The sequence below is a fragment of the Hypanus sabinus genome, chromosome 2 (assembly GCF_030144855.1).
Source record: "Hypanus sabinus isolate sHypSab1 chromosome 2, sHypSab1.hap1, whole genome shotgun sequence".
In the NCBI taxonomy this organism is placed as follows: Eukaryota; Metazoa; Chordata; class Chondrichthyes; order Myliobatiformes; family Dasyatidae; genus Hypanus; species Hypanus sabinus.
The window spans coordinates 87,852,768-87,869,605 of NC_082707.1; the positions used below are offsets into that span (position 1 = coordinate 87,852,768).

The following is a 16,838-nucleotide window of genomic DNA, read 5'->3' on the forward strand; positions in this document are numbered from 1 at the left end:
CTGGCATTGTCCTGCTGAAATAAGCATGGACGTCCCGGAAAGAGATGTCGCCTTGATGGCAAGATATGTCTCTCTAAAATCCTAATATACACCTCAGAGTCAATGGTACCTTCACATACATGCCGTGGGCTCTGATGCATCCCCATACCATCACAGATGCTGGCTTTTGCACCTTTCGCTGATAACAATCAGGATGGTCGTTTTCATCTTTGGCACGGAGAACTAGACGCCCGTTTTTTCCGAAAACTAGCTGAAAAGTGGACTCATCTGACCACAGCACACAGTTCCACAGTCTTTTGGTCCATCTGAGATGAGCTCGGACCCAGAGAACTCACTGGTGTTTCTGCATAGAGTTGATGTATGACTTCCTCCTTGCGTAATACAGTTTTAAGTTGCATTTCTGGATGCAGCGACGGACTGTGTTAAGTGATAATGTTTTTCCGAAGTACTTCCGAGCCCAGGTGGCTATAATTGTCACAGTAGCATGACGGTTTCTTAGGCAGTGCCGCCTGAGGGTTCAAAGATCATGCGCATTCAACAGTGGTTTCCGACCTTGCCCTTTACGCACTGAGATGTCTCTGAATTCTCTGAATCTTTTCACAATATTATGTACTGTAGATGTTGAAAGACCTAAATTCTCTGCAATCTTGCATTGGGAAATGTTCCTTTTGAACTGACTAACAATTCTCTCACAAATTTTGGCACAAGGGGGTGAGCCACGACCCATCCTTGCTTGCAAAGACTGAGCCTTTGATGGACGCTACTTTTATACCCAGTCATGATACCTCACCTGCTACCAATTAGCCTGCTTAATGTGGAGTCTTCCAAACTGGTGTTACTTGAATATTCTGTGCACTTTTCAATCTTATTTTAACTCTGTCCCAACTTTTGTTGAGTGTGTTGCAGCCATCAAATTCTAAATGTGTGCATATTTACAAAATACAATTAAGTTGGTCAGTAAAACTATTGAAATTTTTTTCTTTATACTTTTGTCAGTTAAATAAGGGTTCACGTGAATTAACATATCACAGATTTTTGTTTTTATTGCATTTTGGAAAATATCCCAACTTTTCTGGAAGGTTTGTAAATCTTTCTGTAGACACTTTGCTTCTTCAACACTACCTACCCTTCCACCTATATTTGTATCCTCCACAAACTTGGCCAGAAATCCATAATTCTCTTCATCCAAATCATTGATATATACAGCAATGAGAAAAGAAGCGGTCCCAACCCCTGCAGAGTACCATAGGTGAACAACAAACCATCAGAAAAGGCCCCCTTTATTCCTACTCTTTGCCTCCTGTCAGTCAGCCAATCTTCTCTCCATCCTAGTACATTTCTTGGGATACCAAGGGCTTTTATCTTGTTTAGCAGCCTCATGTGTGGCACGTTGTCAAAGGTGTTATGGAAATCCAAATAAACAACATCAACTGATGCATTGTTGAGCTTTCTTAGTTGAGTAGAATATTGTGGGACTACGAAAGGTTGTGCACACTCAGGAGTTTGAATCTGCCCATAGTTTCCAGTGCTGAGCAGCCAATGCAAAGAGGGCTGTGACTTCTCCTGACATTGATAACCATTTCCTTTGTCTTGTTGACATAGATAAAGAAGTTATTTAACCCTAGCCTAATCACAATGACGAATTAACTGACTAACCAGTACGCCTTTGGACTGAAGGGGGGAAACCGGAGCACACAGAGAAACCCATACTGCATTGACCTCATCTGCATTGTTGGTGTGGCCAGACAATCTGGAAGTGCCAACAGGAAACTGAATACCACATCTATGTTCCTGCAGCAATTGGTTAACGGTGCCAAACTGTGGACCGGCAGACAGAACAATGTAGTAAGCACCTAGTTGAGAACAGATGGTACAGCCTTGCCCCTGACTGATTTCCCAATTATGTTGCTGATACTCAATGTCACATAGAGTTGGAGAAGGTATGGAGTCAGAGATAGATACAGCCTTGACCCATCAAGCCCACACCAACCATCAACTACCAATCTCTACTAACCCGACATTATTCCAATGTCTTATTCACCTACTTACCAGGGGTAATTCACAGCAACGAATTAACTTACTTGTCAACCCATTTCTGGAAAGTGGAAAACACTGTGGAAACCCATGGGAGTGCGTGCAATCTTCACACAGATAGCACCAGAGTTCAGGATTGAACCTGGGTCTCTGGCACTGTGAGGGACAGTTCTACCAGCTGCACCACTGTCCTGCCCCTCTTCTGTAACCACTGCTTTCTGCTGGCTGCCTGCTTCCTGCAGGAACACCAGAGGTAAGGCAGGGGATATAGGAGCCATGCGTGAAACCAGTGGCTGCAGAAAATGGTGAGGAGCAGCAAAGAGATTATGCAGATTGGAAAAACCAAGAAATCCCTCTTTCTCTAACAAACTAATGGTAAGCTGTCAAGGTAAATATTAAAAGTGTTCTCTTGGTAAGAGGGCCAGTCAGAAATGCACCAGCTCTAGAAAGCCACATAAAACCTGCTGCAATGGGTGGGGGGGGGGGGGGGGGGAGTCACAAGCTTTTCAACACCTACATGGAGGCACCATCAGGGGACATTGAACCCTGAAGCTCCATCACTTTGCCCGTCCGCAGTGTATTTCCACTGATCGAAGAAGACTGCCTTTAAGTTGTCCAGGCCAGTTTTCAACAGGGTTCTTCACTTATGAAACTGGCACCTTGAAGTCACTAAGCAGCATAGCTGTCACTGGCTGCACACTACAATTTTACTAATTAGCAGGAAGCAGGACATTGCCATGCAAACGAAGAATACAAATTTATTTCACTTCACAATCCCTACGTATGTTTTGGGAGCTTTCATATTAAATGGTTCCTGGTAAAGGGTCCTGGCCTGAAATGTTGACCTTTCTGCGGAGTTCCTCCAGTGTTTTGTGTATGTTATTCCAGATGTCCAGCATCTGTAGTTTCTCTGGAGTTTTCAAAGTTAACCTCCTGAAGTTTCATTTGACAATAGAATAATTTCTCTGGGAAATATTGAAGACTTGAGATCTCTTTGTTATTCCTTCATTTCTGGGGCTTTTATAAGTTACAATTAGCAGAAGGAAGCCATGATAGAGAACTTTTGAGTGCTTGCTTCTCTTTATCAATCCAGCAGCAAATCAGAAATAGTAAGGAAAAGTTTTTATTTATATCTTTTGTAAAAATATCTTTTTACGGACATTTACACTACACACTGGCTCCGCAAAGCAAACAGCATTATGAAGAACCCCACATGCCCCTCATACAAACTCTTGTCCCTCCTGCCATCTGGGAAAAGGCACCGAAGCATTCGGGCTTTCACAACCAGACTATGTAACAGTTTCTTCCCCCAAGCTATCAGACTCCTCAATACCCAGAGCCTGGACTGACACTATACTACCCTATTGTCTTGTTTATTATTTATTGTAATGCCTGCACTGTTTTGTGCACTTTATGCAGTCCTGAGTAGGTCTGTAGTCTAGTGTAGATTTTTTCTGTGTTGTTTTTTACATAGTTCAGTCTAGTTTTGTACTGTGTCATGTAACACCATGGTCCTGAAAAACGTCGTCTCATTTTTACTATGCACTGTACCAGCAGTTATGGTCTAAATGGCAATAAAAGTGACTTGACTTGACTTGTATACCTTTCTTATCCTGAAAATGTTCTGCAGCAGTTTACAGTCAATAAAGTATTATTGCTATGCATGTCAAGTGGTATTGTGATGATGACATGCCCGGGGAATGGATGATTGAGAAACTTCCTTTTGCTAGAACACTGAGGAAGAGACTGTCACCACACGTGCACAGTGAGAAGGAAACACCTATCTTACAAAAATCCCACTGTTCAGAAGTAATTTCTGGAATGTGCCAATGCCATCTGCTGGATCTATCATGGGAGAACCTGTGCTTTGCACTGTGTGACCAGATTAGTCATATTAGTAGCTAGTAGGTGAGATGTACCATGGATTGTAATATAAGCTGCCTTCATTCTAACATTTCGTGTCAGAGGAATGCCTGTGTATGTAAACTTCCAGGTTTTTCAAGAGGCGTTTGCCTAGAAATTCGTCCCTCGCTGGCATGGCAAAAAAAAACTTAAAGCTGTGGGCTGCGGCTGTGAAGTCTATTCCATTGATTTCAGAGTTCCATCTTCAATGCTATTCAGGAGGGATTGATTATTGATTGTGAATTTTTGTTGCATCCTTATCTCGCACACTGCTCCAGGAATACAGCTTGGGCAGATATCTTGATCTACCTGAGGTTCTTCTTGTCCCTGACGCACACAGTACTCTTCAGTAACAACAATGATGTTCATACACCTGTTACAAATCCCATGTCTTGTCTGATATCTTCTTATGAATCATTCCTCTTTCATCCTGCTTCAATACTAGATTCTGAACCATGGCTCATCAGAGAATAGGGACTCTGTCCTGTTTGGTTTAATAATTATCCTAGGCTGTTTTGGCATGTTGTTACCTAAATACATGGTTGATAATCATTGATTTTATGTTGGTCTGCCATCAATTGTGCCTTTATGTTTAGTTAATGATTGATTTAGTTGGCTTAGATGCAGGAATATTTAGTCACATGATCACTGGATGCAAAAGAGTTGGGGAGGCTTTTATTCCGAAATGGAAGTAGGCTCACAAGTGTCAGTGGTGAGAAGCAGGAATGTTGTTTTGGATTCATGGACTGGCCCAGCTGATATTGTCATAGAAGGGGAAAAGATTGTGGGTATTTACTCTGAGGAAATCACAGCTCCTCAACACCAGAGTCAACAGGTGAGTCTTGCATCAACTTTGCAGATTTGACATTAACAATTTGGAAGTAACACATTCCCACTGGTAGTTTTCATATTTGCACTCGATATCGTCATTTGAACCTCCTACAGGTTTGCCTAACCGGTTCAAATGGGAAAATCTAGTGGAAATGCAAAAAACTTAACTGGTTCACTAATACCCTTCTGGGCTCCCTGCTTTGCCTCACTGTTGGTTTTTCTCTCACACTACAGCACATTTTAACCGTGGACTGCTTCAGTATAAGAATCCCTATTGCTTAATTCAGTATGTAAACTCTTTGGGTGTATTTACATAACCCTACACCACCTCCAGTGGATGGAAATGATGTGTAACTCGGAAGTGATGTGAAATTGCATGGGAGGAGCTGTGAAGCTATGCCACTTGGAAGGGAGTGATCATTGGATGAGTAATCAGAGTCAATTGGTCCAGGAGAAACAATCCCAAGGAAGGAAACACTTAATAGGCTTCTTCTACCCTGATCCAACTTGCCATCAGCTTTTTCTAGTCCTGGTAGTGCAGTTCTTCTCTATGATCGTGGGAAATAAATCTAACTCATGCTGATCAAGTCAAGTCACTTTTTATTGTCATTTCAGCCATAACTGCTGGTACAGTACACAGTAAAAATGAGACGTTTTTCAGAACCATGGTGCTACACGAAACAATACAAAAACTACAATGAACTACGTAAAACAACACAAAAACTACACTAGACTACAAACCTACCCAGGACTGCGTAAAGTGCACAAAACAGTGCAGGCACTACAATAAGTATAAACAAGACAATAAGTTGGGCAGTAAGTTGGTGTCAGCCCAAACTCTGGGTATTGATCATGTTATCATGTTATCAGGCATTAAAATCATTCAGGCAGTATTTTATCCATCAAGGGGAGCAACTTTAAAGCAAGGTGGTAAAGTTTAAAGGAAGTGCATGTAGGTGCCTGGGAAGTCCTGCCAGGATGATAGTGGAAGCAGAAGTGATAATGGTAATCAATGAGCTTTTTAATAGACACATCAATATATAGGGAATGGGGCAATATGGAGCACAAATGGGCAGAAGGGTGAAGAACTGTATCTATTCACTTTGTAAATGTTCAGCTCCTTATTTCGAGACTGTGGTTCCTGCACTTGGGTACTCCAGTGAGAGGAATGTCAAACTTACATCAATCATGCTAAGTTTATCACTCACTCTCTTTCTATCTCTTTTTCTCTCTCAAATCTTTTTAGAATAAGGTCTGACTTTCCATTTGACTTCTCATTGCTTCATGTTGATAAATGCTTAAGTGCTAAAAATGTCTTACCCAAGGATGATTAAGACCCTGGTTACCAATCAAACTGCTTCCTATGGCTTATTAAAGAAACTGAAACCATTTTGCTGGTTCACACATCAATTTGCTAACAATGACCAATTAAAAAAGGGTGAAGAAATTATTAGTGTGGATTACTAATGTGATCACATAATTGTTCAGCTTTCTCTTTTGGAAACTGACTTCCTACGTCACTTTGAGAAGAGATAACCCTGAACGTCTTGAAAGGAGGCAGGAAAGGGATAGGCAAGTAAAGTCCATGGTAGATTATGTGATTTTCTGCAGTCATCAACAGCACCTGAGATAAACTAAGCATGGGAATTGCAAGCAAAGGAAGAGGAAGAGGAATAAAGAATGGTCATGAGTTTTTGGTAGATGATTCGCACCTGGGAGCTCAATCTAAACTATTCAAATGTTTTAGAGAAATATCTCATTAGACTTTGCTGCACTGCCACCTTCCACAACACTATCCATACAACCCAGTGATGATCAGAATATAAAATATATACAAATCCGGCATTTATTTATGCTGATCAATCTTGATTTGTAGCCAAAACAATGATTATTTGATGCAATAAACAGCTTTTACAAATAATTACAATATTAACCCTGATGCTTACCCTTAATGCTCATCCGAAAGTAGTCTTTCCCTTACACTGAATGTAATCCACATGGCAGTGGCTTGCAAGGCAGATGGTAGGTCAAACCTGAGGCTTCCTACCATCAAGAAAGACTGCCTCAAACTGTACCAGTACAGCATTGGTTGATGTGTTTGGTCAACCTGGTAAACTGATGGCTCAGCAAGCAGAAGGCCAAGGCCTGCTTGACTCTGGTCCATGATTCCAGTAACTCCATTGCAGGGCACCTGTTCCACCAATCACTGATCAGATGGAAAGCAGGGTGCTGGCAGTTGAGTATTCATAAAATTCCTTAATTGAGGAGTCCAGAGTATTGCAGCTACTACTTGGGAGCTCTTCCAACTTCATTGCTGTACTTTGTCATTCTACAGCAGGATATGGGTCTGACGGAGACTGTTCTGACCTTAGTGGAAGTATTAACCTTAATCAGCTGGCTTCGCATGACTTCACAGGTGCAGTTGGGCAGCTCATTCTCTCCGTTCCAGAGATGATGGAATCCAAACACTAAGACAAGCAAAGGTCAGGCTTGAGCTTCCAATCCCTCCACAATCCAAGTGCTTTCCGTTGACTCTGCATTGCACCAAGCACCTGCCTTTTCCAATACTCTGAACAGAAAGACCAACACCTGAAACATTAGATCTGTTTCTCACTCCACTGATATTGCCTGAGCAGCTGAGTGCTTCCAGCACTTTCTGCTTTTATTTTAGGTTTCTAACATCTGGAGTATTTATTTTATTTCAGTCTTTTTCTAAGGTCTAGCTCTACAAGATCTACATTTGGCTCTGCCAGAGAAGAATGACGATGTGACATCTTTGTCATTTGAAGTATGCAGGCCTCTCATTCACATGTTCTACCAGTCTATTCTATGTGGTGGTTTGCTGATTAGAAAGGCTGGCTCTGTTATAGGAGCCAAACTGGACACACTGGAGGCCGTGGTGGAACAAAGGACTCTATGGAAAAACCTGGCAATTCTGGACAATGTTTCTCACCCTCTGCATGCCACCTTGGCTAAACAGAGGAGCACTTTTGGTAATAGATTAAGACAACTGTGCTGCTCCAAAGAGCGATATGAGGTCATTCTTACCCTTGGTCTTCAGGCTTTATAATGTAGCCGAGGAAGTGATGACCCCTTGCTGTTATACTGTTTGAGGTAGCTTTTTTTTTCTTTCTTATTTCTCTTCTAATATCTGTATATCTGTGCACTTGTAATGTGACTGTGACACTGTAATTTCCTTTGGGATCAATAAAGTATCTATTTCCCAGTAGGGGGCAGAAGAGGTACATTTTCCAACTCTCCACATACCCTGTGCATAGTAAAGGCCAATTTATACCCTACGCCGTAGCCTGACGCGCACCTCCCCAAAAGTGTAACCACGAGTCACAGCGACGCAGACCGCAACAACTGTGATTGGTCCGCTAGGTAACATCACATTTCCTCCTATGCATTTGCAGTTGCTTCTGAACGATGAACCAAATCATCAAATATATCTGCCGACATCCGACAATATTTGAAATGCATTTCCTCGTTCACATCTCTCAGTGGCCGGACAAGCTCAGAAAATTCACTCTCCTTCTGCCTCAATCCATTCAAAGATCATACACACCATCTCCTTCGACGTCTTCTCTCTTTTCTGCTTTGCAGTAATTTCAAAACAAGTAACCCTTGTTTGACATTTATTAGCTCTAACTCCAATATGATGCGCTCAGTTTCAGTCACCATTGTTTGAAGTGCTCGAAGAAACTCAACACAGTGGCATAGAAACCCCACCACCAACTAGCATTTTGGCGGTGAATTGCAGAGTGACGCAGCCACATCAATGTACAAGCATAAACGGTCACAATGGCGTAGGCCACTTACGTAGGCTACAGCGTAGAGCCTACACAGAAGTATAGGTCAGCCTTAACTTTCTTTTTCCTTCTTCTCTTTACCTGCCTCCACCTCTGATAGCCCTCTGACATCTCCAACTGCTTTTGGGTCTATAACAGCTGTAACTTGACAAGAATACTATGACAACCTCTGCATTTACATGCAAAATATTTTAATTTTACTACACAATTTGTGAGTCAGTGAATTCACCTTAGGTTTCTCAGTGGTATTTTTAATTGAGTTAATTATTATCTCACCTCTCAAAATGGTGTTCCAATATCATTTCAACAACTCAAGCTGACCTTCATGCAGTCACTTTAATATAATAAATATTCCAAAACCTTCTACAATAGCATCAGCTTAACATCAATAAAAAAGAAGTCAAGGGACTACTTGCCATTCCTCATTGGTAGTTCATAGGTGAAGAGAGTTAGCAACTTCAACTCCCTCAGATAGGCAGTATCCATCATTAAGGATCCCATCACCCAGGACATGTCCTAAACACCTTGCTACCATCAGGAAGGAGGTACAGGATCCTGAAGGCACACATTCAATGATTCAGGAACAGCTTTTTTCCCTCTGCCATCCAATTTCTTTTTACAATATTTTTATTCAGAAGAAAAAACAAGATTTACAGAATGCAACATATAGATACATCTCAACATAAATCGTGTACATTCATATATTGTAATAAAATTGATCAAAATGTTATAGCATAACAGATAAAGGTATACCACTCTGTAATCAAAAATTTAAAGATAGGTCATACATCATAAAATAAATTTTTTATATTAAAAAGTCAACCCCCTTCCAACTACCAAAGAAAAAAGCTGATGGATGATAATGGATAAGCAGAAAAACAAAACATATTTGCTTAAGAAGAGAAGATAGAAATATACATAAAGGTCTGTGCACTGTTAAGCTTTATAAATTGGAAAAGTAATTTAGGAAAGGTCCCCAGATATCATAAAAAGATTGTTTTGAATTTGAGACTGAGCATTGGATCTTTTCTAAATTTAAATAAAACATAATATCACGTAGCCATTGAAGATGTGTAGGAGGAGGGGTAGACTCCTTCCATTTAAGCAAGATTGCTCTCCTTGTTAAAAGAGAGGTAAAAACTAAAACCTGTAGGTTAGGAGTATTTAAAGTTATATCTTCATTTGCAATACTACCAAACAAGGCAGTAAGGGGATTTGGTTCAAATTGGACCCTAAAAAATTGTGAGATGGTATGAAAAACTTCCCACCAAAACTTTTCAATTTTAGGGCAAAACCAAAACATATGAATTAAAGAGGCATCAGCAGAGTTGCATTTATTACAAAGTGGGGAAACATTCAGATAAAAACTGGACAGTTTCTGTTTAGAAATGTAAGCCATCCAATTTCTGAATGGACATTAAACTCATGAACACTATCTCACTACATTTTTATTTCTATTTTTGTACTATTTATTAATTTAACTATTATATAGATGTACTTACTGTAATTCATAGTTTTTTTCTATTATTATTGTACTGCTGCTGCAAAAGCAACACATTTCACGATACAACACACACAAAATGCTGGAGGAACCCAGCAGGCCAGGCAGCATCAACAGAAAGGAATACAGTCGACGGTTCGGGCTGAATCCTTTCACTCATCCTGATGAAATGTCTTGGCCTGAGACATCAACTGTACTCTTTTCCATAGATGCTGCCTGGCCTGCTGAGTTCCTCCAGCATTTTGTGTGTCTTGCTCAGATTTCCAGCATCTGCAGATATTATCGGTTGAAATTTCACAATATAAGCTGGTGATATTAAATCTAATTCTGATTCTGAAGTAATTTGAGAAATAGGAAGAGTGATGAGCCATTTGAGCCTACGGGCTGGTTCCATTCTTTGTCAAGACTGTGGCTGATCTACTATTTCCCTGCATGACTCCTGTATCCATCTGTTCCCTCAGTCACAGGGTCATAAAACACAGAACAGTTCTTTGGTGCACCATTTGCTGATTTAATAGGTTCCTTTAAGAGACTCTTAGATAGGTACATGGAGCTAGTAAAATAGAGGGTTATGCGATAGGGAAATTCTCGGCAGTTTCTAGAGTAGGTACATGGTCAGCACAATATTGTGGGTCAAAGGGCCTGAAATGTGCTGTAGCTTTCTATGAATCTATGAAAGAGCTGGAATGGCAGGGATTTAGAGAGAGAATCCCACAGTCTGCATAGATATTGCAACAGATATAGCTTAACCGAATGAAGTCCGTATTTGCTAAGTTAGTTAATTTATTCCCAGTGATTGTCCAGTTTACAGATCAAGTGAACAAATCTTTCTTTCTTTCTTTCTTCTCTCTCTCTCTCTCTCTCTCTCTCTCTCTCTTTCTTTCTTTCTTTCTTTCTTTCTTTCTTTCTTTCTTTCTTTCTTTCTTTCTTTCTTTCTTTCTTTCTTTCTTTCTTTCTTTCTTTCTTTCTTTCTTTCTTTCTTTCTTTCTCTCTCTTTTTATTAATTTTCAGATATAGGCATAATAACAATAGTAATACAGAGAGATTGGGAATCCATAGTTAGTAAACAGTATATACAAGTGTAAGCTATAGATAACACAAATGTATTAAGCCTCCCAAACTCTTGATGTAGCTAGTATGATGGAAACAATATGTCAAAAAGAAAACCCCAAATTAGAAATCAAAATAAAAACTAAACTGAGCAAACCTAAACTAAACAAAGCTGGACTATTATATTACAACAGATATAATCAATAATGTCAATAACTCTGCTCCTCTATCCAAATATTTAAGGATAATGAAAAGGATTTGTAAAAGTTCAAATTACATCATCTGAACGTGTTGAATAAATGGTCTCCAAATTTCTTTGAATTTAACCAAAGGGTCAAAAATGACACTTCTGATTTTTTTCTAAATTTAGACAAGATATAGTTTGGGAAAACCATTGGAATGAGGTAGGAGGATTAATCTCTTTCCAATTCAATAAAATGGATCTTCTGGCCATTAATGTAACAAATGCAATCATCCGACGAGCTGAAGAGGATAAATAACTATTTTCCATCATTGTTAAGCCAAAAATTGCAGTAATAGGATGAAGATGTAAATCAATATTCAAAACAGTTGAAATAATATCAAACATATCTTTCCAATATTTCTCCAAATAAGGACAAGACCGAAACATATGAGTCAAAGAGGCTACTTCTGAATGACATCTATCAAAGTTAGGATTTATGTGGGAGTAAAAACGAGCGAGCTTGTCTTTAGCCATGTGGGCCCTATGCAGCACCTTGAATTGTATCAGCATATGTTTAGCACATAATGAGGAAGAGTTAACTAATTGAAAAACTTTCTCCCATTTCTCTGTAGGTAAGGAAAGTTGAAGTTCTTTTTCCCATTCATTCTTAAGTTTATCTGATATACCTGGCTGTATTTTCATAATCATATCATAAATAGTTGTTATTAAACCCTTCTGATAACGGTTTAAACCTAAAAAATTTTCTGTGATTTCTGTGAACTTCAAATGGAGCATATTAACCTCTTTGATTGAAAATCAATAAGGTAAAACTAGGACCCAGTTTTATTTTCATGGTGATAAATCTGGTAAATTACTGGCGGATCAATTGAAAATTGCTTCGGCCAAATGCCAGATTACCAAGATTCGAGATGGTACCCTGACAGTTGATCATGATGAGATAAATAAATCTTTTCAAGAATTTTACAATTCTTTACATCAATCAGAATCCCCTGATGACCCTACTATAATGCACACATTTATAAGGAAACTGTATATTCCGAAATTATCTTCCAATGAATGTTTAACATCAGTTGCAAATATTATGGAAAAAGAAATAAAAGAAGCTGAATTCGATGAATTCAGATAAAGCACCTGGTCTGGACGGTTACATAGTAGAATTGTTAAAATCCTTTTCTAATATACTCTCTCCTTGGTTATGTAAAATTTTTAAGAAAGTATTAACCATAGGTAAACTACTGCAGACTTTTTACAAAGCCTCTATTTCCCTAATCCATAAAAAAGATAAAGACCCTGTTGCATGTGCGTCATATAGCCCCATATCCTTGCTGAATGTGGACTTTAAGGTTTTTTCTAAAATTTTGGCAACCAGATTGGATAACATATTACCTCAAATTACCTCTGTTGACAAGACTGGATTGATTAAAAATCGTTATTCATCTTTTGATATTAGGAAATTAATTAATATAGTTTACTCCTTCACCTAGAATTCTAGAGTGTGTCATCTCACTGGACACCGAGAAAGCATTTGATAGAGTTGAATGTCCATATTTACTTAGTATGCTTGAGAATTTTAATTTTGGTCCGAAATCTATATCTTGGATTAAATTGATAAACTATACCTCTTTGTCTTCGGTATTTACCAATAATCAAAGATCTCCATTTTTTCAGTTGTTTCGTGGTACTAGGCAAGGTTGTCCTCTTAGACCTTTACTATTTGATATTGCTTTGGAACCTTTAGCTATTGCAATTCGTGATTCACCCAACAGTTTTGGTATTACCCGTGGGAATGGGACATATAAGTTATCACTATATGCAGATGATTTGTTGCTATATATTTCCAATTCTGATAAATCCATTTGTGCAGATTTATCTCTCCTTGCTCAGTCTAGTAGCTTTTTTTGGCTACAAACTGAATCTTAATAAGAGTAAACTATTTCCATTAAACATGCAAATTTCAATTTATAAACATTTACCATTTAAATTGGGCACAGACAATTTTACTTATTTGGGTGTTAAGATTACTAAGAAGCATAAGGATTTATTCAAGGTTAATTTTTTACCTTTAGTTGATCAGGTTAAGCAATTGTTTACTAAATGGTCCCCATTGTCTTTATCACTGATTGGTCGAATCAATGCTATTAAGATGATCATTTTATATTTATTTCAAGCACTACCAATTTTTATTTCTAAATCCTTTTCAATATCATTGACTCTAAAATTTCTTCATATATTTGGCAGAATAAAAATCCTAGGTTAAGTAAGTAATATTTACAGAAGTCTAAAAAGGACTTTGGTTTGGTACTGCCAAATTTAAGATTTTACTATTGGGTAATTAATATTAGATATTTAATATTTTGGCCACAGGCTTGGATGTAATTCAAAGTCCACAAAGGGTAAACCTGGAATAGAAATCTGTACAATGTTCTCACTGGTTTCTATCTTAGGGACCTCGCTTCCCTTTACCCTTTCAGGTCAACGGGTGGGAAAAAGACAGCTTCCCCATCAGGTCTGGAGTCAGGCAGGGCTGCCCTCTCTCCCCTGTCTTGTTCGTGTGCTGCATAGAACCCTTTGCCGAAGCCATCAGGATGGATGAGGGCGTAAGAGGGGTGACACTGCCAGGCAGCAGAGGGACACAAGTCAAAACCTCCCTGTACATGGACGACGTCACCGTCTTCTGCTCCGATCCGAGGTCAGTTCGCAGGCTGCTCAGCATCTGCAAACAGTTCGAGCAGGCGTCGGGGGCCAGGGTCAACCGCACGAAGAGTGAAGCAATGCTCTTCGGCAACTGGCCCGACCGATCCAGCGTCCCCTTCACCATCAGGGCTGATCACCCGAGGGCGTTGGGGATCTGGTTCGGAGGGGCCGAGGCATGCAACAAGAACTGGCAGGAGCAGACTGCCAAGGTCAAAAAGAAACTGGGACTGTGGGGAGGGCCTCCCTATCGATAGCGGGCAAGAACCTGGTCATCAGGTGTGAGGTGCTCTCAGGGCTGCCGTACTTGGCGCAGGTGTGGCCAGTCCCCCGCTCCTTCAGCTCGGAAATCACCCGAGCCGTCTTCAGATTCATCTGGAAATCCAAGATGGAGCGGGTTAGACAGACCACCGTGCACAAGTCCCTGGACAACGGGGGCAAAAACATCCCCAATGTCGCCCTCACCCTGATGGCCAGCTTCGTGTGTGGCTGCATCAGGTTGTGTGTGGATCCCAAGTATGTGGGCACCAAGTACCATTATGTGCCCAGATTCTACCTGTCGCCCTGGCTACGAAGGATGGGTCTGGCCCCTTTCCCGCGCAACACCCCAGTCAGCTGGTCGTTGCCACCATACCTGTCCTTCGTAGAGAAGTTCTTTCAGGTCAACGCCTTTGACCACAGGGCCATCAGGCAGTGGTCAGCACATAAGGTCCTGCAGGCACTGCAGGAGAAGGACGAGATGGACGATGGACTCAGTGGGGTGGTTCCCCGAGCAGACTGTCCAGTTCATCTGGCAAAATGCCTCATCGCCAGACCTCACCAACAGGCACCAAGACCTTGCCTGGCTGGCAGTGAAAGGGGCCCTCCCAGTCCGATCCCTGGACGTGGCCTGGAACTGCCCCACACCAGCACGAGCCCCGCACAGCCATCGGGAAACCCCGAGGGGGCAGCACTGCCCGAGACCTCCAGCAGAATCCCTCCATCGTCACGTCTCTGGGTGGACCATTTGGGTGAAGAGCAAGTCTTACGCGGACTGCGTGGTGGAGAGCATCAGATGCCGGGCCTTGGTGGACACGGGGTCAACCATCACCATCATCCATCTAGGTTTCCTCCCCAACACGGACCAGCCATCCCAGCCTGGGTGGACAACGTTGGCCGTCCAGCTGGCGACGGTCACCGGTGACTGTGCGGCGATGAGAGGGAAGAGGAGGCTGTGCATCGCGGTGGGAAGAAACACGGTGGAGCACGAGGTGTGGCTCGCCGACATCCGAGAGTCCTGTATCCGTGGCCTGGACCTGCGGTCCTGCCGGGGCCCGTGTGGATGCGTCGGGGGCAACACACACTCTACCTCGGTGCCGAAGCCTTGGCTCTCCGTCAGGGCAGCTCCAGGAAGCGGCCCTAGCAGGGACAACAATCACCACCGGTTTCACAGCAGCCCTGGGCAGCACAGTACACCCCACTGCAGCCCAATGCAGCTTGGCAGAACCAGGGGCAAGCGGTGGTGCGATGGCGCTTCAGGTGGCAACCGACACAGTGACCAGGGAGGCAGAGGCCTCCGCCTAGGATCCAAACACCAAAGCTTCATACTCCCAGTGGGGAACGCTGGTGGTGCACGACAGGTTGCTGTTCTGGTGGTGGCCATTTTCCAGACAGACAGCTCCTGCAGCCGAGTTCCACATCACACTGCTGCGGTCAGTGCACGGGCTGGCAGGGTGGGGGCCGGCCATTTTGTTGTCACAAAAGTGTTGGGTACTCTGCGCTAGTTCTCCTATTGGCCTGGGTACGGGCTGGACGTGGCGCTGTTTGTGCATTGCTGAGGCACTTTCAGAAGGTGCAGGGCCACCAGTCCAGGGTGCCAATGCAGCAAAACCCTGGTGGGGGCCCCAGTGTGGGTTTACTGCTCTGAGCTTGGAAGCCACTGGAAGGGGCCAGGGGAGGTGCTTGACTGCATCTCCGATGCCATGTACTGGGGAGAGGTTGTCTGAGCTGTGGAGAGCAGTTGTGCTGCGCTGGGACCAGCTGGCACCATATCCATATTGGTTTGTTCCCAGTTCCGACCCAGCAAGGCTGACGGAAGGTAGTGACACCCCAGGTCCTGCCTCTTGCCTCACCAAGCAGTGTCTCCTCTGGGGTGGTGGGGGGGTTCTACGTACACTCCTTAGCGGCCTAGGCAGTGGCGCCAGCCACCACAGGGACTTACGGACTTTGCTGTGAACTCTGGGATTGCTGGGGCCGGCTGACCCTTCAGCTGGGAGGGGGCGGCGGTGTGGTTGACAGCTCACCCTAACGGCCAGCGCTATTTATTGCTCTTGTGTGAGATGTTCAGATTCACTTGTTACACTTTAGCTTGGTTCATATAGTTATTCAAGTGTGTGTCTGTAGGTCACCCTGGCTGTAACCAGGTGGTGTGATAATTAGCTCCCCCAGTCTGTATGTGACTGGGTGGGTTCTCACCGAGCAATGGCGCTCTAACTGATATTGGGCCTGTCGCAATAAAACCTGCTCTTCTCTCCTGTCATCACGGACCAAATGCTCACCACAGTATTTAGTTGAATTTCTTGTTTTGGGGACCACCAGTAAGTTGCCATCTGTATCGGAATAAACTTTGAGAGCTATAGTCAAACATGGCAGAAGCACATTATATTAGCAAGATTAAAATTGAAGTATTCCTTATATAGTTACTAGCCTTAACAATGCAATAAAAAGATATTGTTCCATGATCTATTACTAGCTACAGTGGAACAATTAAAGCTCTAGATGTTTATTGCCTCGTTAATTTTTTTGTTATCCAGGGAGGTAAGAGCTTTCTACC

The 16,838-nt window shown here is 42.1% G+C and overlaps 1 protein-coding gene across 1 annotated transcript in view; it reads left to right on the forward strand.

Moving 5' to 3' along the window:
* The first annotated feature begins 4,590 nt into the window (after nt 1-4,590).
* The window catches only part of zgc:103559 (Allantoinase, mitochondrial), a 41,333-nt gene continuing 29,085 nt past the window's right edge, over nt 4,591-16,838 (forward strand). The window contains exon 1 of the mRNA XM_059950038.1: nt 4,591-4,771. Coding sequence (XP_059806021.1) covers nt 4,622-4,771 — 150 coding nt within the window. The 5' untranslated portion in view covers nt 4,591-4,621. The remainder of the gene's footprint in view (nt 4,772-16,838) is intronic.